The sequence below is a fragment of the Melospiza melodia genome, chromosome W (genome assembly GCF_035770615.1).
Source record: "Melospiza melodia melodia isolate bMelMel2 chromosome W, bMelMel2.pri, whole genome shotgun sequence".
Classification (NCBI taxonomy): domain Eukaryota; kingdom Metazoa; phylum Chordata; class Aves; order Passeriformes; family Passerellidae; genus Melospiza; species Melospiza melodia.
Window position 1 is genome coordinate 11,725,176 of NC_086225.1, and position 21,567 is coordinate 11,746,742.

Genomic DNA, 21,567 nt, shown 5'->3' on the forward strand with positions numbered 1-21,567 from the left:
GCAAGCTCCCGGTCTAGAGTGATTTCAGCTTTTATTATAAGAAAAAGAAAGGCCTAAAGCAAGGGGGACCGCGGGCCGAGCAGGAGCGTTCCCGTCGAGGGTGCTGCAGCGCCGGCGCTGGGTCTTGTTTTTAGCAGCGATGTAGCAATGTCCCCGATGTCCCAGATGGAGCGGCACAACTTCAGTGGGTCAGAAGCCCCCTTTTTATCCTGTTTTTGTCCCTTTGGATTGGTTTCTTTTTGGATCCTTCATTTGCATGAATATTTAAGGCACTTGATTGGCCCATTACAGTTCTGTCCAGGCTGGCTCATTTCGCTTGGGGGGTGGTGCACTTTACTTAGGTGTATTATGGTACGTTGAGTACCGTATGTCTTATAACTACCCTTTTAACCCCTTTTACAATATAATAACCAAACTAACAGTACATGCTTAACGATCTATTAACTATTTTACAACAGTTTCTAACCTATTTTTAACAGGAAACACACATTTTTCTTTCTCCAGACAGGGCAGGTTTTGCATCCCGCTGCAAGGGATGGGTTTATTGCCCGGAACTGCTGATCAGATCCACACATGGTCAGCCGTGAGGGATTTGCTCCTACAGCCCTGCGGGTTTTTGCTACTCTCCATGGAAGCGCCCCTCTCCAGGTACCATGCGCCCTCGCTGTTCCCTCACCACTGTGACATTCCTCCCCGCCGGTGCACGCTCCGCTCTAGCGCTGCCTTGCCTTTTGTTTTATTCTAGAGAAAGGAAAAGAAAACACGGGCTGGGGAAAAACAACTCCCCGTACCTGATCCCCACATACTACAGCTAATCAAAACCTACCTCCTTTCCGCTGCGTTCTGCCAGCCCGCACGCGCTTTAGTGGAGGGCGGTGCGAGGGGCCAGTACCACCCCCCCTAGAGGACAGCTACCGCATCACCACCGTCCGCCAGCACCGCCCCACTCTTAAGCGTAGATTGAGCGACGGCGTAGTCCCACCTCCCGCCCTGCTCCGAGTGGCTGGCGGCGCTCAGGCGTGTTTCTCATTGGGCTCAGCGGTGGCCGGGATGTGCTTGGTTGGTTCCTCTGTTTCGGAGTGTAGGGTTGGCGGTAGATGCTTGTCGCTGTGGGGACTGGTCGTTTGTGGAGGAGCTGGATGGAGTGGGGGAGACGGCGGGCGCTTCCGTGTGAAGGTGGCTTAGGTGGGAGAGAGCCGGTGGCGTCCTGGGAAGGTAGCCCGCATCCTTGGGTCCTTCCCCGCCTGTTGTGGGCGGCGCGGCGGTGCCACTGCTGCCGCCTCTGCGCGCAGGCGGTGGAGGCTGTCCTGTTCCAGCGGTCGTGTGAGGAGCGATTCTGAGGGAACTGAGAAGAGGCTTTTGGGGATTCTAGGGTGGTTTGGGAGGCGGGTGATTGTTTGACTAGAGATAGAAAATAGAGGGGCTATCTGAAGCGAGGCACGGGGTAATCCGGGGCAGGGGATAGGGAGGGTTGGGGTGAGAGGCAAATATAGCGTCGTCTTGAAGGAGGAGGTTTGGAGGCGGGGGATTTTGGGCAGGCCGAGGGTGTTTGTGATGGAAGGGCAAGTTCGGGGTTTCGGTGGTGTCTGATACTAAATCACACGACTGTGGCAAGGACGTGTTTTGTTTTCCCATCAGACTCTGAAATTGCTCCCTCGCCAGTAGGATGGAGGTAGCACGGGGACGCGTGTGTTTGTGAGCATGGGGCTCCTCAGAGGACCTGACGGGGGTGGGGCACGTGGTTTTTTACTTAGGCTGTGTTTAAAAGCAGAAGTTGATACAAGTGTACGGTTTGTTATGTTGTGAGGGGAAAGTGTTTTCCTGCAAATGGTATGCATAGCTCACTGCTAGGATCTGGCCTCCTGATCGATATCTTCCTTTAAGAGATACTGTGCAGTCCAGGGAAGTCCCATGAACAGCAGCTGGATGTTGGTGCACCACAGTCAGTGGTTTGTTTGAGTATAGCTGTAGAAAAATGTAATTGTACATACTTGTTTGAGAAGTAGAAGGTAAAAACATCCAGAATTTTTTCTTTTTCAGAGTTATCAAGTGAAGCCTCTGCTTTGTCAGGACCTTGTTCAGCATCTCCACGTTTTCCCATCTGTCTGATCTGAGAAAAAGTTGGGGCTGTGTGTTTCCAATAAGCTTTTGTATGTGACTCTGAAAAGGGCAGGTGTGTATCCTTCAAGAAATAGAGGTACAGATAAATGGATCTAAAGACAGCAGTGTTCAACGCAGCTCGTGATGGCAAGCTGTGTCTCCTTTCCAAGTTACTGGCAAGCAAAACCAGAGAAGAGGTGGCCTTACTAATGTCAGAAAAAACCAACAGTGCCACACCACTTTTGATAGCTGCTCGTTATGGGCACATTGACATGGTGGAATACTTGTTGGATTATTGCTCTGCTTCTATAGAGATTGGTGGTTCAGTTAATTTTGATGGTGAGATCATTGAAGGCGCTCCACCATTATGGGCAGCATCAGCTGCTGGACACTTGAAGGTGGTTCAGTGTCTGTTGGATCATGGTGCATCTGTCAACAACACAACTCTAACAAATTCAACTCCGCTTAGAGCAGCCTGTTTTGATGGTCACTTGGAAATAGTAAAATACCTTGTGAAGCACAAAGCAGACTTGGAAGTATCAAACCGTCATGGGCATACATGCTTGATGATCTCATGTTACAAAGGCCACAAAGAAATTGCTCAGTATTTACTTGAAAAAGGAGCTGATGTTAACAGAAAAAGTGTTAAGGGTAAGTTTGTTTTTTTGTTTTTTTGTTTTTTTTTTTGTAGTAAATAGGAGTGAAGTTACTCATATTCTTGAGGAGGATGACATCCATAAATATTCCTCTAGTCTCACAATGTGAATGTATTTTCCAGTAAGAGATGAAGTGTATTTAGCTGTTTTTACAATTTTTTTTAGCGTACTAATTTAATAGTGGCTATAAAATGTAATTCTAAATTGATACACTTTAACCTAAAGACTTTGCGTTTATGCAGGTGCAGAGTTAATTGACTTTTGCTGAGAACTATTTCTAGCAGGTTTGTACAGTAATAATAATGTGAGCATATATTGTGTAAAATTTAGGATGTTTTTCATACTGTTTCTTAACAAACCAAATATGCTGTATATCAAATTTACCTGTGCCACTAAGACTAGAAGAGGGAAAGATGCATAAAGGAGAATAATTATTTTCTACATTGGAAATGAATAATTACTTTGCTCTTTACTCCTCCTCTCCCTCAAACTCCTGAATCCTTTTGGACCTTTTTTCAGTGTTAGTAGACAAAAATGTGGTTTAGGATTAAGGAGATGAAGCTTCCTGTGACTGATTGCAGCAGAATGACTTACAGTGGTGCACAGATCACAAAGAATATCTTTGCATTGGTATTGGAATATGAATCCCAATATTACCAGGTAGATTGTGCCTGGGCCAGTCTGACCCTTGCTGCTAGGCCAAAGGCAGCAACTGTGGTGTATCACCCCAGAGACACCTTTAGCTTGCTGGAGATTGCAGCTGGGCACTGAAACAAGTCCAGACTTGGTAGGAACTCCGTTTACCTCAGGAGTGAAGGCTTCAGGCGAAGGTGAAGAGGAAGGAGACGGATTCTGCCGGAGGGTTTATATCCAGAGCTTTATTCCATGGTCACAGAGGTCTGAATGTAGGCAACAGCTCCAACAGAATGGCGAGCACATGGCCTGATTGACCTTTTAAGCTCCCGGGGGACGGGGAGGGAAGGAGCAGGTAAGCTACCAACCAGGTGAGAGGGGCAGGGTCTCAGGGGAGGATGACACATAGACAGGCCAATGACCTCTGGGCATAGGGGCATCTTTTGAACTTGACCAACCACACGACGACCTTCCTGGAATGTTAAGCCTGATTGACAGGACTCACTCAGCAAGGGGGCGAGGGGGAAGGGAGAGAGGTATAGGCACACCTGGGAAGGGACCCGGAAGTTTAAAACAGGACATTACAACACACCGCAACATCTCCCCCTAGTTTTGCTTGAAAAGAAGAGGACTGGGTTTCTGGTGCACAATGCTTGCCAAACCATGGTTGGTAAATCAGTTCTTCCTCTACAGGAGGGTCAGTGTTTTCCACTGAGGCTTCCAGGTCATCCATTGGAGCACTGAGGGCTTCCAAATGGTAGACCTCAGGAGGGGGAGATGAGCTTGAAATTAACTTGAGAACCATGCGTTTGATTGGTCCAAAAACAATGCTAACAACTACACTAACTATAACTAAAATAAACAGTACTAAAAACACAGTCTTCAGAATAGATCCCAACCAGCCCGAGAGTCCCCAGCCATTGAACAGTCCACTCAGCCAGTCATCAGTTTCTCTCTTGATGTCGCTCACCATGGTTTTCATCTTGTCAATCGTGGCATGGACGTTCCCTGCTTTTGATGACAAGTCGAGACAGCAGAGTCCTTCAAATTCTTCACAGCAATGGTTGTGCAGAAGAAGCAGATAGTCTATGGCTGCCCTATTTTGAATGGTGGCTTGCCTGGTAATTTCCTCATCTGATAAGAGGTCACTCAGGGCAGTAGAAGTGAGGTTTGCCTGTTTTGCAATCCAACATTCCAATCGGCCTAATTCTCCCATGGTTTTTGCTGCCGAGATCCACGGCAGAAGGACTGTAATTGCGGTGGCCTTAAGTCTGGACCAGTGAACAATTTCTGAATTACAATCAGGGTCTAATTGCCTTAGGTCTCTTTTTTTGATAGCCAATGTATGTGTGTTGTTTTTAGTTTGCCAATGTATTAGGTTTGTTCGATTTGGTGTTAACAGGCTCAGCTTGCCCAAGGTACATGGACCTCCGAGCAGACGAGGAGGGAGACCTGCCCATGCTCTGTCTCCACATATTAAAAACACACCTTTTGGGAGTTCACGAGGCTTGTAATCACCACCAGATGAGTGCATAACTAAGACTGAATTTTCACACCAGTTCTTGTCTGTGTAGTGTGGGTTGCTAGGGTCAGGATAGGTGTTTCGTTTAGCTTCATGATATGGTAAGCGAGAATTGAATTTAAAGTGAATGCAAAAGGTTGCATTCATGTAGCCTAAGAGATGGAACTCTTGTGGCTTCCTTTTTGACACTGGTAACTTTCTCGCCCACTCCTGCCAAAACAGTAAAGGATTGTCAGCAGGGTAACGGCCAGGGGAAGGTGCGAGTAAGTTAACTTCATTTAAAGCACTCCACATTTCATTTGGGAACTCTGAGGATTTAAAAGGAACTCCTACCAGGCAAGTTGACAGGGGGTCAGAGGCTGTCGCGGTGGAGAGGCAAATGTGATCTTGTCCAAGGGCTCTGGCCAGAGTGGTCCATACATATGCTTTGGGCTGAGGGACTAACCAGAAGATCGCTGGAAAAATGATCACAAGTAGGACAAGAAGCAGGCTCGGTCTCATGGCGTCTCGAGACTGCACACGAACAGCAGGATCTAAACCGGTAAAAGGAAACTTAAGACAAACATGTATTACAAACTATTCCAGATAGGAGGCTTCAATGGAATTTCCTCCAGAGAACGCGTGTGGCGTTTTCTTCTCCAGGCAGCATGAGCAAACTGGGGTGCTTCTGTAGACTTCTCTGAGACCTTGGGAACATAGGGCTTTACCCATTTGGAAGGAGCCCACCTTAAACCAGAGGGGGTGGACACACAGGCGTATCCATGTCCCCAAGCAACTAATTTGTAAGGTCCCACCATTTTCCAAGTCTCAGGTCCTTTACTAAAACTGGAGGTTTTTCTTTCATCAACCTATGACTGCTCCCCCCAAAGTGGCGTAGGATGGGTGGGTTCAGGCTGTCAAAAGAACAATTCAGAAAATTGATTGTGAATAGGGCCCTGGATAACCGGATGTGGGGAGGTTCCACCTTCAGAACCTGTTGTTGCTGGTCCAGGACTCTTTTAATATCACGGTGAGTTCTTTCTACAATGGCTTGACCTGTAGGGGAGTAGGGGATGCCAGTTTTATGCTCTACTCCCCATTGCTGCAGGAAGCTCCCGAATTCCTTGGATTTATAAACAGGCCCATTATCAGTTTTCAGCTCCTTGGGGATGCCCATGAAAGAAAAAGCCTGTAAGAGGTGCTTAATAGCATCAGTAGATGGTTCTCCTGTGTGGGCAGAAGCATAGACCGCTCCAGAAAAGGTATCTACACTAACGTGAACATATTTCTGCCGTCCAAAAGACTGTATGTGTGTAACATCTGTTTGCCACAGTTCACAACTGTTCAGTCCCCTTGGGTTTGCTCCCGTACTCACTGTAGGGAGTGCATTTTGGCAATTTGGGCATGTGCCCACAATCGCTTTGGCCTGTTCTCGAGTGATGTTAAACTGACGAACGAGGCCAGGTGCATTTTGGTGGAAAAGCTGGTGGCTGATTTTTGCCTGTTCAAAAACATTTGGGAGAGTGGCCATCACTGCAGGTGCAGCAAGAGCATCTGCCCTTCTGTTGCCTTCAGCGATAAACCCTGGCAAGTCAGTGTGTGACCTGACATGCATCAAATAAAATGGTTGCTCTCGGTGAGTGACTAACTTTACCAGTTTTGAGAGCAATTCGAAAAGTGTGATGTTAGACACTTCTTGCAGTATTGCTTGATCTGCCCTGGATACTACTCCTGCCATGTATGCAGAGTCTGTAATCAGATTAAATGGTTCTGAGAACTTTTCAAAAGCCCTAACAACCGCAGCCAGTTCAGCAACCTGAGGTGAACCTTCCACCGCAGCAACGTCCGTCTCCCACTGCTGGGTTTGAGGATCTTTCCAAGTCATAACAGACTTGTGGGACCTCCCGGATGCATCTGTAAAGACAGTCAGAGCCTTTTTTAAAGGTCTCCTACTTAGAGCACTTCTCAATTTTAAGGTAAATTGAACATCTTGTTCGAACAATTTGTGAGCGGGCTGCGCTACCGAAATTTGTCCTGAGTAGGAATCCAGAGCAAACTGCAACACTTCATTTTCTTGAAACAATTGTTCCAGTATTTTCATAGTATTTTGACCCGATTTTAACTCAACTGGAATATGAATGCACTTAAAATCACATCCTGCTAACTCCCTGATCCAGGTCCTTGCTTTCCGGATCAGTTCTGCTACCAGCTCCTGAGGCTTTGTCAGTCTCTTGGACCTTTTGTGACTGAGGAAAACCCATTCTATGACCAAGAGAGAGTCCCTCTGGTCCTGGCCCTTTTTAGGTGTGTCCTTTGCCTTAGGTGTTTGTTTTTCCTCCCACTGGAAAATAATTCCATGGAGGTGTGGCAACTTACCTAGGATGATAAATTTGAATGGCAGGTCAGGCCGGCATTGGTTGGCCTGTCTTGTGGACATTGCAATCTGAACCTTTTCTAGAGCTTTCCGTGCCTCTCGGGTAATGGACCTAGGAGCACCTGGGTCTTCTCCCCCTTTCAATAAATTGAAAAGAGGGGCAAGGTCTTCGTTAGTCAGACCGAGCCATGGTCTTACCCAATTCAAAGACCTACACAACTTGTGGACATCCGCAAGGGTCTTGATCCTTGGATTGATTTCTAGTTTTTGAGGAACAATGGTCCTATTTCCAATTTCTAAGCCCAAATACTTCCAAGGTGGCATCTTTTGAATTTTCTTTTCCTGGAGCTCAAACCCTGCAACAATCAATGCATCGATCGTTAGGTCAAGCGCATGTGTGAGTAAATCATCATTGGGGGCACACACAAGGATATCATCCATATAATAATAGATGATGGCCTTCTCTGCGGCTGCACGTACTGGGGAATGCAGGGAAGAGACATACCACTGGCAGATAGCTGGAGATACCTTCAATCCCTGAGGAAGAACGGTGCAATGGTACCTTTTCATAGGGGCTTCCATGTTGATGGAAGGGACCGAGAATGCAAAACGCGGTGCATCGTCAGGGTGCAGTGGTATTTGGAAAAAACAATCTTTAATATCAATAACAGCTAATTTCCAATCTTGGGGAAGCATTGTTGGGGATGGCATACCAGGTTGGGGAGAATCCATATCTTCAATTACATTATTAATTTGTCGGAGGTCGCAGAGGAGCCGCCATCTCTTTTTGTTGGCTTTTTGGATGACAAACACTGGAGAGTTCCATGGGGACATGGTCTCCACGATGTGGCCCTTTTTTAGTTGCTCTTCCACTACTTCTTCAAGCACCTTTATTTTTTGTTTACTGAGCGGCCACTGTTTCACCTCAACTGGTTTGTCTGTTTTCCACTTCAGTTTTTGGGTGGGGTGCTGTTGTTCAATGACTGCTGCACAAAAATGCTGTGGAGAGTCTGGAATATCAATTGTGACACCCCACTGGGCCATTAAATCTCTCCCTAACAAAGATTCCGAATAATCTATCACAAATGGACGGATATTTGCCAGTTGTCCATTTGGTCCCTCGATTTGAATAATGCTTTTGGATTGTCTTGCCAATTGCAGGCTTCCTACACCTCGAAGGTGACCAGCAACATTTTGCAAAGGCCAATGTGCAGGCCAGTCTTGTACTGGAATCACTGTGCAGTCTGCACCTGCGTCTGCAAGCATCTCAATGCGTTTTGACTCCCCACCCCCACTGACATTACACCATAATTTGGGTTTGTCTTTCCCAATAACTTGGACCCAGGAGACTGTGGGCCCTTGTTTTTCGATATTTTCAAGTAAAGATGGCACAGGGATAGCTTGTGCAACAATTTGTCCCTTGGGAAGAAACAGGGGTGGGTGGATACAGTGCAGGCCGAGAACGAATTCCTCAGGATCTGATGTTGTCATTCCTGGAGCAATTTTGATCTCTTGTGGTGTGTGTTTGGTGTCCCCAATGACGATGTACTTACAACGAATTCGGTTCCAAGTACCCTTCTGTTCAGGATTGACAGAGACAAAATGCCAGTCAGTGTCTTTCAGGTGGAGTGACTCTGTCAGCTGCAACCTGCAAGGCTCATTGACAGAAGACGTGGTTAACACAGGATCACTTAAATCAAAACAAAGGTTATTTTGTTTTACTTTTAACAGTGGACCAGCAGACATGGTCTTTGAAGCACCTGCTTCACTTACACAAATATTAATATTATCGCACACTTGATTTGTTTTGCTACCCTTTTTCCCTTGGCCTGCTCTTTTTGTGTCTGCACGCCTGGCAGGCGGGTGCTCCCTTTTCAGTTTTTTTGTTGTTGTTGACCCCCAGGGAGTACTTGTAGTTCTCCTCCCCTGCTATTTCTGAATTCATCAAATTGCCTTTTCAGGGGACACTGGTTACTCCAGTGCCCTAGGTTGTTACAAAGCAGGCATGGCTTTGTGGGCTCAACCATTGCTGGTCTCTGCTGCTGCCCAGGGTACTGCTGTGCTGAGGGAATGGGCGCAGGGCTGGCAACGGCGACATGCTGAGGTGGTCTTGGCAGCAGCCTTGGTCTTGTGTCTTCAGCCACACTCATCAGAGGCACTTTCCTGTTACAGACTAGAAGCATATCTTTTACTTTAGGGGGAGGTTCTATAGGAAAGCTCAGGATTGCCGCTCGACACTGTTCATTTGCATTTGTAAATGCCATTTCCTCTAAAATCGCTTCCCTAGCATTCTCTTTTTTAACTTGTATTTCAATGGCTCTAGTTAACCTTTCTACAAATTTCAAAAAAGGTTCTGATGGTAGCTGTTTAATTTTACTATAGGGCTCAAAAGGCCCCTCAGGTTGGAGGGAAAAGAATGCTTTTTCAGCTGCTTCTTTTACTTTCTCGAGTGTTTCTGCAGGAATTGCAGTAGCTTGGATTGAGGGTAAAGACCATTGGCCCTCACCACAGAGGTGCTCAATGGTGATGGGGTTACCACTGTTGTCTTTTGCTGTGTTTGGATCAGCATGCAAGCCTGGGAGAGCGTCTTTTAGCAGTTGTTTCCATGCTAATTCCCATAATTTGAATTCCGTGGAGGTCATGAGACCAGAAAAAAAGCTGTTTAAATCATGTGGAATCACCACAGTCCTACTCAGTTCAGAATTTAAAAGGCCACGGAAATATGGACTGTGTGGACCATATTCTTTATGAGATTTACAGATCTCTTTAATCAATTGTCGTCCAAAAGAACTCCAGTTAGCAGTTGGGGCTGCTCCTCCCTGAGCTGCAGGCTGAAAGGTAACAGGAGCCAGTGACAACATGGGACTATGCATTTGGTCTGCTGTTCCCTGCTCTGTATCCCTTGAATCAGAAGCATTGGGATCACAGATACAGGTTTGGGGACAGGCAGGGGGTGTGTCTCCACCGTGGGAACCCGGGGAGGGGGCGGGGACGCAATGGGTACAGGGGGCGGGGACAGGGCCTGGCAAGGGGCGGGGAAACTGTGGGAACAGGGGGCGGGGTCAGGGGGTGAGCAGCGGGCGGGGACACCGTGGGAACAAGGGGCGGGGTCAAGGGGCAGGCAGGGGGCGGGGACACCTGGTGACATCACGTCAGCAGACGCCCCCTGGGAGGAGTAGAAGGGCGGAGCTGAGGGTACTGCAGGAAAGGGAGGGGGAGGGGGGAAGGTGTCACGAGGAACAGGAAGAGAGGGGGATGGGTATGAAATTTTGGAATGCTTAAGAGGATTTTGGGAAGAAGAAGACCAGGTTTGGGAAGACGCCATGTGGCATCCACCATCTTGTGGACTCCCTAGGGACTGGGGGCCATTTTGAACATCACTGCTCTCTGGAAAGCTGACACGTGCTCTGGGTTTCAGAGGAGGGGACACAAGGGATTGGGAAAGGTTCCACGCAGCCTGGCCAGGGCCTTGTGGACAGGACAACTCAGGCATTTTAACAATCTCTGGGAGTCGACTTCCCAATGAGTGTGCTCTCTTTAAAATACCAAGTTTTGGGGTAAGAGGTTTAGGGGTTTTAGAGCTAGGAGAGGGAGAAACAGGGAGAGCAGAGGTACATGGCTTGGCATTTGGCTTTTTCTCCGATTCCTGTTGTTTGAGCAAGGCTGTTTGAATTTGTAAACTCCAGAACACAAATTTAGCTGAGGGTGTATTGCCAGATTGTCCTAAGGTTATCAATTCATTCCCAACTTTATCCCAGAATTGAATATTGTGGATTTCTTCAGGGGACATTTTTGGGAAGTGTAGAAAAAGCCATCTTATAAACTGTTTTAATTTTCCTTTTGAGAACTTCACATTACCACTGACTAAAATGCTAACAATATGATAATACACTCCTTTTTGTACAATGCTGAGATTCGAACCCATGTTAAATGTAAAAGGCAAAGTACAAAATCCCGCCTGACCAAAAACAAAGCCAAAATCAGCTACCGATTTCAAAAAAACAAAACCACAGATAGGAAAGCGATAATGAACAGACAAAAACTTCACAATGCAGCTGTATATACTGCTTTTAAAATTCCCGGGCAGCAGCAGCAGGGCACGCCCTGCCGAGCCAAGGCAGACACAAAGCCTATCCCGCCCTGGAATGCAGCCCCCCCACGGAGCTGAGAGAGCAGCCACGCCACGTGGCAAGCCAATACTGGGGCCGCCCCACGTTTAGAGAGCCCCCCTCCCCCGCACCGAGAGCCGAGCACGCTGTGCTGCCAAGCTGGGGGGAAGGTCAGAGAGCACTCCCGCACCGGCGCGAATTCCAAAAGAGAGCAACACACGTGGCAGAGAGCTAAAGCCTAGAACGCAATGGATTCCTTTGTGGAGGCTGCGCAGCCAAAAATGCAAAGGCAAAAGAGGATCAGAACTCGTGGCAGACTCTGTTTTTTGAGCTTCTGCTCCAACGAGAGCAGAGATACTCACCCGAAATGGAAGCTGTTGCTGGCTAGGGTTCAGGCAGGCAGGTCTCTTTACCGGAACAGGATCCCTCTATGGGCAGGAGAGGCTACCCTGTCCTTCCTCTGGAAAATCTGCTCACCGCAAAGGAACTGGGCTTTCCAGAGGCGCCGAACAGTCCACGAAACTTCTTCTGGGAATATTCCCAAAGTCTCTAGCTGAGAGCGATGCAACCAAGACTCCTTTCAGCTGGGTGCACGGCAGCCGAAAGCCTGCCCGAGGTACTGAGTGTCCGTCTGGAGCTGCAGAGTCGCTTTGCCCACCCAGGGATGCCAAAATATTGGAATATGAATCCCAATATTACCAGGTAGATTGTGCCTGGGCCAGTCTGACCCTTGCTGCTAGGCCAAAGGCGGCAGCTGTGGTGTATCACCCCAGAGATACCTTTAGCTTGCTGGTGGTTGCAGCTGGGCAGCTGAACAAGTCCAGACTTGGTAGGAACTCCGTTTACCTCAGGAGGAAGGCTTCAGGCTAATGGTGAGGAAGAAGGAGACGGATTCTGCCGGAGGGTTATATCCAGAGCTTTATTCCATGGTCACAGAGGTCTGAATTGTAGTAACAGCTCCAACAGAATGGCGAGCACATGGCCTGATTGACCTTTTAAGCTCCCAGGGGACGGGGAGGGAAGGAGCAGGTAAGCTACCAACCAGGTGAGAGGGGCAGGGTCTCAGGGGAGGATGACACATAGACAGGCCAATGACCTCTGGGCATAGGGACATCTTTTGAACTTGACCAACCACACGACGACCTTCCTGGAATGTTAAGCCTGATTGACAGGACTCACTCAGCAAGGGGGCGAGGGGGAAGGGAGAGAGGTATAGGCACACCTGGGAAGGGATCCGGAAGTTTAAAACAGGACATTACAACACACCGCAACACATTGGTATACAATTATCCTGACCCATTGTTCAAAGTGAAGACTTATGTCCTTTTTGCCGTGATTATATTTATGTGGACCTTTTATTCTAATTGCTGGCTTTTGTTACATCTCAAACTTATATGTGACTATGATATTGGCCTAAAGAGCATGTTGATTACTGCAGGTTATGGTTAACTTTTTTAGCTCATTGAGCCAGGATTGTGTCTCAGCAGCTTATTTTTTAACAAATATGTTTATTGATAATATATCTCCTAATAAAATGTTCTGTAGTATATTGCTTCAGTTGCCGTCTTCCGGCTAATTACAATTTTAACAGTATCATATACTTCAAGTATATTTTGACAGAAATACCTGTAGGTGCTTCGTTACTGCACAATATTTTAAAATTTTAAATACCAAATATTAGAGTAATCGCTTTGAAAAGCTGTTCCATTAAATATGCCTTTTTTCTGCAAGTCATGGAGTTATGTGGGTTTTATATAAAGAAAGCTAAACAAAAAATTTGTCATAGAGGTGGGCAGAGCAAAATAAATTTTCCTTTGGAAGGATTTAAGGCTGCCTATAAATCACGGACTTGTGGTGGGATAAAAATGTCATGTTTTTAGACTGGGCTCTTGGAATAATGAGCTAAATATAAAATGCTGTTATGGGAGATTACTAGAGGTTCTCTTTCTGGTATTTTTGAAACCAGGTGTGGCGGAGTAGTATAGAGAAGACTCTCGGTCGGGTGCAAGAAGTACGACATAGATTATATGGCTGATTATGATTAGATTTATTGCTAATACAGTATCTAAATATTGCCAATGCAGTATAAGCAGGTGTAAAGGGTTAAAATCTCAGCAGGTTCGGCTAGAAACACACAGGTTTACAGTCTTTGGCCTTGCAGAATGCACAATAATAAAGCATCTATGGAGCTACTTTAGGATTTTATATACATATGTGACCAGATCTTAGTGCTTTTACTTACCCATCCAAAAGTGAGTGTTTCCCATCTTTTGGGCTGAATGTACCTTGCAGCTGTCCCTGCCGGGGAGGGGGGAGGGATCCACCCGGAAGCTGCCTACAATCGCGGGAGACCAGTTGGTCCGTTCTCCAGCAGCATTTTAAACTCTTTTGCACCCCGATATGTGCCAAAGTCAGTTACAATCATCACAGCTCCCCCATCTATGGAATGCATTAATTGTGCAAGCAAAGGCTATGTGGTTAGTTAACACCTGAAGCTCCACCAACCTAGCTGGCCCTGCCCAATCTGAACTCCTGTATACAAAAGACAGGGATAAGGTTCTGGTGATATGCATGAGTGGTATGCTAGGAAAAACTGTTTGGATTAATTCTGCCTCGAGCAAAGAAAAACCGATCAGTGGGGTTGTCTTTGCTCAGGGAGCAGGTTGCACCTAGTGGGTTGTAAGAGCCGAAATGAGGGATGTGGGACTCCAGGCGGCTCTTCAAAATGCAGTTTATTGCATCCAAGATGTTACAGCAGTCCAGGGTCATGAGTGACAGAGCCTGTGCCTACAGCTGTCAGCTCCAGCTGCAGGCAGGCCTGGAGACCCTTAGTTTAGGTTACAAATGCATTATATACTTTTCTTTGCTGAGCATCTTAATACAGTAGAACCAATCTATGCCTCAACTTTTATCTATAGTCTATCATAACTACTATAATTACCATATTAATGTTATTATTCTCCAGTCACTAAAAAATAGTATGTTACAGTTTAAGCTAGAAGTTGTTTTTCAGTTTTCTTGCAGTGGAAAATTCTGAGACTTTTTTCTACTTGCAGCATCTTCTGACTTGCTTGCCTGTGCTATCTTTCTGCTTGGTAAAACATCTTGTTTGAGGTGGGTTTATCCATTGCTCTAAGTCATAAAAACCCCCTTCTAGCTAACACACCCTTTGCCTCCTTGGTTATCCAGTAAGACTGGCTCAGCAATTCTTTTTTTCCATATCAAAACTTGCTTCCATCTCTATTCCTTCTTCAGATTCTACATTCAAAAATCTTTCTGCCAAGCATACATATCTGTGAGACTTTCTTGTCAAACTTTCATCCTTCCCAACAGTGGATGATGCAGAAGGATGAAGAGACAACACATACCTCAAGGGGACCTTGTTTTGGGGTTAACTGTTCGTCACACTGCCTTTATCTAGATGTATATAGGTATATAATTAGGATAATGCATGTGTGAAAAACACCAATCACTTGTTTTTAAAATTTTAAAATTAATAAAATGAATACAAAAAAATAGTAATAAAATTAGAGTAATAAAAATTTGGACAATTAGGGTTAGGACAATATGAGACAATAAAAGCAAAGAGTTACTGACAGTCCAGGTACCTCTTTCTGGGCAAAATAAGCCCGAAAAAGGACACACATTAACAGAGGATTAACCCTTAAAAGCAATAGCCTGTTGCATATTCATAAATCTCATACATGATGCATAAATTCCATTCAAACAAAGGATTCTGTCTGGTCAGTGTCAACTTCTTCCTCTTAATCCTGAGGCATCTTCAGGGCTGAGTGAGGCAGGAAGAAGTTAGTTTCTTCTGAAAAGGGAGCAATAAATAATACATTCTATTATCGATGTCTTGCTAAAGCTACCTTTCACCTCTAAGAATTTTTTGCAAGGAGAAGAGCGACTCTTGGGACTCTAGCTGGTCAGAGTGACCCTGAGATATGTTAAAAAGTCTCTTTTCCCAGCCCAGCAGTCGAAGGAGTCAGAGCTCTTCAGTTCTCGGTGTCAAGACTGTGTATTTTATCTTATCTATAAAAGTCTTTCTTCTGCCCACCCGAGATCCGCTCAGCAAGACAGTCTGAGGCACTCTGCCTGCCCCCGGGGCAGTGTTATCTTTTTATACTAAAAACTATGTGTACAATATTTACAATTACTTTCCAATACCTATCACCTATGTTAGACAGTGAGCTTCTACTCTAAACCAATTTAAGAGTGCCAACGTCACAGCAGAAGATGGAGGCCAAGAAGAAGGAGAAAGGCTGGACATGCCCAGATTCCTCCATCTTGCCCCCTGAACTCCCATTCTAAAAACCTCAAAAATCTATTTTTACCCTGTGATAAATTGACTATCATTCTACTTAAACTTTCGTGGCTTGTAATTCTTCATATAAGGTTGGTAATTGTTTTTTCCAAGGGCTAAGTCAAAGGCACAGGGGTCTTGGGCTCTGTGCCAAGGTCTCTGAGGCCCCTGGCAGGGGCTCGAGTCCTCCAGGGCAGCCAGAGGAATTTCCCGGGTTCCAACAAGGGACCTATTCAGACCTCCTCAGTGTCCTGTTCTCTTTGTGGTACTTCTTGGTATATCCTGTAAACTATTTTATCACTCTTTAATTCTTTCTCAAATTTTGCTAGGACTTCTGCTGCTCTACTTTCATGTTCACCTTCTTCCAAGTTCATTATTTTGGATACTTTGCTGTTTTTGGAAGCCCGCTCAGGGTCCATAGGCATGGCTACTATTTGCATGTCTTTTACCACAGAGTGTATCAGCCTAATAAAACATGGTATTAGGCATGGTAAGAATACGACCCTGGCTACTGAACACATTACAAAAAATACTATCTTTTTCCACCAGGCTTCTTCGAATAGTCAATCTCACCAAGATGCCTGCAGGATAGAGTTCCATTTTTGAACTGGCACATAAGCTACTTTCTTGATTTCTGCTGCCAGGCCCCTGATGGTTTCTCCATAGTCATCCATTTCAATACAACATTCGGACTCATTAAACTTCCCACAAACTCCCCCTTCTTCGGCTAACAAATAGTCTAATGCTATTCTGTTTTGATATACAAAAGCCTGCATTTGAGAATGCTGTCAGCTCAATAACTCAAGGGCCTCCAAAGTGTGGCTTGAGACTATTTCTACAACTGCTTGTAACTTAATTAACTTGTTCAGTAGATAAATTGGGGTCCTGTATCTTCAGCTTCTGTCTTGGGCCCATGTAGCAGGGCTATAATATTCTATTATTCTTTCAGCTGGCCATTTCTCCTCTCCCCATGTTTGGCTGCTGCCTATGGCAGGAAGTTTCTTTTTCAGACTTCTCTTTTCCTTATTCAGGGTCTCATACAGGGGAGCCCCTAACAGGCTGCTCTTAGTTCTGGGGAGAGTGAAGAATACAGGCTGAATCATCTCTAAAGTGCATGATCTTTTCTAATTTGGGGGTAGTTCACTGTACACTTTCTTTCCACAAATCTAATAAATTCCGTCTGGGGCTTTCCACTTGATATTTGTATTTCTCGGTTCTTTACAATATCTTCTCAATTCTCCCAAGGATTGGTAAGGATTAGCTCCAGAGCTTTTAACTCAACAAAGTCTAATTTTGTCATTCCATTCACAATTTGTTTCTTTTTCCTGACTCTAATATCCTGTAGGAAGCTCTGGTTGCCAGACCCTGCTCCTACTGCTTGAATTTACCACTAAAGTGGATATACATGGGGTATATCCGACCACTTCGGTATATTCTTTTCCCTCTCGGCTGATACAGATCGTTCCAATTACTCTCTGATCTAATACTCAACTCTCAGGTCTCTGTGCTGTCTTGGAGACCTGAGTGCTATCTCATTTCAAAAGCTGCTCCCGAATTAAACTCTCACCTTTCCAAGACCACTTCTCATCAGATTTCAGCCCCCCACAAATCCAGAAGTTCTACAGTCTTAGCTCTGTAGCAATTTCTTGGATAAGATCAATGAATAGATTTCGGTTTGGGGCAGGTAATCTCCAGTCGGCATACTGCCTCTTGAGTTGCTCATATTGTTCACTTAAGATCTTTAATCTTTCTTGCTCTACCCTCCTTTTTCTCATTTCTGATGGCTGTCTCTTCAATTCTTGGGCTACTTGCTTCATTTTACTTTCAGGATCTATCCTTTCCTTGTTTTTCAGGAAACAGAAAGTTCTATCATATTGCAAACAGACCCTGTCATCACTTGCCTCAAGGAGGTCCAGGATGACAGGCTTGTTACCAAGGGAGAGCTTATTTTCATATTTTTAATTCTTTCTGACCTAATACGTCTTTCTGTCACATGTCCCGGCTAGATGGTGGCAGTGGAGGGGGCGACAGTCCCCCTCTTTCGGGGCTCTGCAGAATCCCAGCTACCAGCGGAGGCGCAGCACGGAACAAAACGGCCACAGCAGCACGGGCCTGGGTGGCACTAGGTTACTTTATTTGATGTTACACTCCCCGAGTCTTGGGGTCCCAGGCAACGGACTAGGAGCAAACAACAGCTTATACAGGGGGGCAGGTCTCAAGGGAAGATACAATGTTCAGCTAATCAGGAGAACTGGGGATGGAACACAAGGTAGGGAATAGAAGGAAGGAAAACTGCTTGGGATAGGAGGGGTTAACAACTGGATGTGGGAGGAAGGGGTTTGAAACTTGGCAGGAAAGTCTAAGTAACAACAGATAAGACACCTGGCTCAATTAAATAACAAAGGCAAGTCTGTGTCACTCTAAAAGCAGGGGGAGAAAAAGCCCAAAAACTACCAAACATCAAATCAAACAATAACCTGCAAAATAAAAACACACTGCAATATCTTTCCATCTATTACACACATTTCTAGCTGAGTATTATCATAACACAATTGGTTAATCTGGTAGTACGCCACAAAAATAGATTCCATTTTTTTTCTGACTCACACAGTGTGATTACATTGGTTGCAGACAGGAACCAATATCCATCTTACGTCCCTTTTGTGCATTTTGTGTTTGAATGCATCTGACAGCCCGTCCTTAATTCTCGCTTTCGGATCAAAACATAATGTTTCTCCGTCCAGTTTGCATAATTTGAGTGCCATTTAAAGTGCAGTACCTGCTTTGCTCTGTGATGCAGTTTTCTGTGGAGAGTCTGGTTCAAGCATGGCTTAAAGAAAGAGGCCATGAAGGTATACAGCTGAGGGAAAAGTAAAAGATAGCTGTAAAGCAGCATTTCCCAGGCTTGATTCTGTAAATAATTAGGCTCTCAAGCACCACTTTATAAACAATAAGATTCTCAGACAGTCTTCCCATAACAGGCAAAACATTCTGTCCTTGGGCTCTCTGGGAACAGATAGCTGCTCTGGGAACAGATATGAAGGTTTTGAGAACTTTTCATATCACAATGAGAACATTATTTTGGTTTCAATAAACAAGACACAGGTATTGTAAAATAAAAGGAGGGGTTAGAGTTTTCTCTGTAACCTATCGTGAGCTCGAATTTTGCAATATGCATGAAGTTAATTAACACTGTTATATAAAGTGGCTGATTTGATCAATAAATCGGAGTCGATGCTGATCAACAACAAGATGGGTCGTCTCCCCTCGCTTTCAACAGTTTTCCAGGGCCGGGTATGCTGAGATTCCCTCTCCTCCTTGTCCTTCCTGGAAAATCTGAGTGCATCACCTGCACTCATCAACAGGGCTCTGTCCTTTTGTGCAAGATGGGATCTCAGTGTGCAGACTGGCTGTCTTGCACATGACTAGACTCAGGCCCATCAGGATTCCTCATAGGCGTACTCCTCTGCCTTTGCCTGCGCCCCCTGGGGTGCCACCAGTGGCAAGGAAGACCATCTTCTCGGCAGCAAGAGTATTCTTCTGGGGTCCCGCTCCTGGACCAAGCTGCATACTTCTTTTTAAAGGAGCCCCACCTTGATATCTTGACTGCATTTGCACTGCAAGGTACTTTTCTCGACTTCCGGCACTCGATCTCTAAGATCTCAGCCTTAGAGTCTAGTTTCCCCCTTATAGCGTTTTTATATAATGTAATACCAATCTTGAGAGTCCAATTCTAGTATGCCCAAATTTGTAGCAAGAATTAAGATGCGGTTAGTCAGATTGAGTTCATCCTCTAAACACTTGGTACACAATCTCTTAGGCCACTGTGTCTTTCTGCAATGTACAACGGTAAACTTCAAGCCAGTATTCACATTTAAAGTACACAAACAGATAACATTCACAGCCAGGCAGTATGCAACTTATCTGATCTCTGTCAGTCATTTACTTGGTTGGTGTAGTTTTATCTTTAAGTCTCCAGGGGAAGAGGTGATCCTCCACTCAGGAGTCTCTTCCCGATTCTCTGATGCTCTACCTTTTTCACCTGTGACACGTGTGTCCAGCCTTTTTCTGCTGTTCGAATGGCCGTGTCTGTTGTCAAAAGGACAAGAAAGGGACCTTCCCAGTGAGGGGAGAGGGGAACTTCTTTCTAAACTTTTATAAGTACTTTGTCTCCTGGTTGTATTTTGTGGATAGCAAACCCTAGAGGAGCACTCTGTGTTACTATCCTATGTTTCCTTAGTTCTTGTAGATTCTTATTTATAGCTATTAAGTAGGGTTGAATTTGACTGTCCTCTAACCTGGGGTGTCCCACCAGCATACCATGTTCATATGGCATTCTGTATAGCATTTCAAAAGGTGAGAGCCCTGTCTCAGAGTGTGGCATAGTCCTGGTATTAAGCAAGGCTAGAGGGAGGCACTTCAGCCAGGACATCCGAGTTTCTAATATTAATTTTGATAACTGAGCTTTTAGTGTCTGATTCATCTTTTCAACCTGTCCCGAGCTCTGGGAATGCCACAGGGTATGGTATTCCCATCGGATGCCTAAAGCCTCTGCCAATTGCTTAATAATTTTTGAAGTAAAATGCGTTCCTTGGTGTGAATCTATGTAATTCACTACCCCATATCAGGGCACAATTTCTTCAAAAAGTATTTTGGATACTGTTTGAGCTGTTGTCCTTGAGCTCGGGAAAGCTTCCACCCAATGGGTCAGTTTACCTACTATTACTAACAAGAATTTGTACCTCCCAACCTTAGGTAATTCCGTAAAATCAGCTTGAATTCTTTCAAAAGGTCAGTATGCTATGATTCAGCTTTCCAAGATTGCCTGTTGTGCCCTGGCTCAGTTAACTTTCTGGCAGATCAGGCACCCTTGTACTTCTGTTTAGGCAATTCATAAATTCTTCTACACTTGAAAAACTTCAAAAACTGTTCCACAAGGGCCTGGGCCCCCCAGTGTGTTTGTTGATGCAATCTCTTTAGGATTCTTCTGGTATAACTTTTTGACACTAATTCCTTCTTGTCCAGTAATTTCTACTCACCTTCTTCTAATTTTCCCCCAGTTTTCTCGTAACCTTCTATTTCTTTCTGGGAAGGTTGTGGAGGATATTCTGGGACTTCGTTTTCTTCGACCTCCGGGGTACTTACCATTAGTAGGGCTGCATTCTTGGGTTCTTTGTCTGCTAAATTGTTCTTCCGGATCTGAAACTGTATTCTTGCTTGTTGCCCTTTCATGTGTACTATTGAAATTTCTTCTGGCTCCCTCACTGCTTCCAAAATCTGTGTTATTAATTCCGCATGCACCAATCTCCATCCTCTAGTGTAGATTAGCCTTCTTTCTTCTCAAATTTTTCCAAATGTGTGGACTACCCCAAAAGCATACTTTGAGTCCATAAAGATTGTCTTTCTTTTCTCTTTCAACCTTTTCAAGGCTCTTAAAACTGCGTATCGTTCACATGCTTGAGCCGACCATCCTGCATTCAGAGGACCCGATTCTATTACCTCTCCTGATCTGCCATCCACAACTGCATATCCTGATTTTCTTTTCCCTTTTATCACCTTTGCTGACTTATCCACAAACCATTTTTCTCCTTCTTCCAATTCTTCCTCTTCTAAATCCGGTCTTATCTTGGTCTGCAGCTCTACCACTTCTGCACAGTCATGAATGGGCTTCTCTGAGACCTCCCCGAACAAAAATTGGACCAGATTTTGTGCGGTTGTTGTTCGTAATTCCAAATCAGGCGAATGAATCAAAATGGCTTCATATTTCAATAGCCTAGTGTCTGTGAGCCATTTGACCGCCTTTTGTTGTAGTATTCTTTGCACGTTATGAGGTGCGTACACTACCAACAGAGCCCCAAAGGTTACCTTCTTAGCTTCTTCCACCAACA

The 21,567-nt window shown here is 45.2% G+C and overlaps 1 protein-coding gene across 1 annotated transcript in view; it reads left to right on the top strand.

The window, feature by feature from the left end:
• Positions 1-2,207: 2,207 nt before the first annotated feature.
• The window catches only part of LOC134431553 (protein fem-1 homolog C-like), a 101,831-nt gene continuing 82,471 nt past the window's right edge, over positions 2,208-21,567 (top strand). Inside the window, 1 exon segment of the mRNA XM_063179560.1 lies at positions 2,208-2,751. Coding sequence (XP_063035630.1) covers positions 2,208-2,751 — 544 coding nt within the window.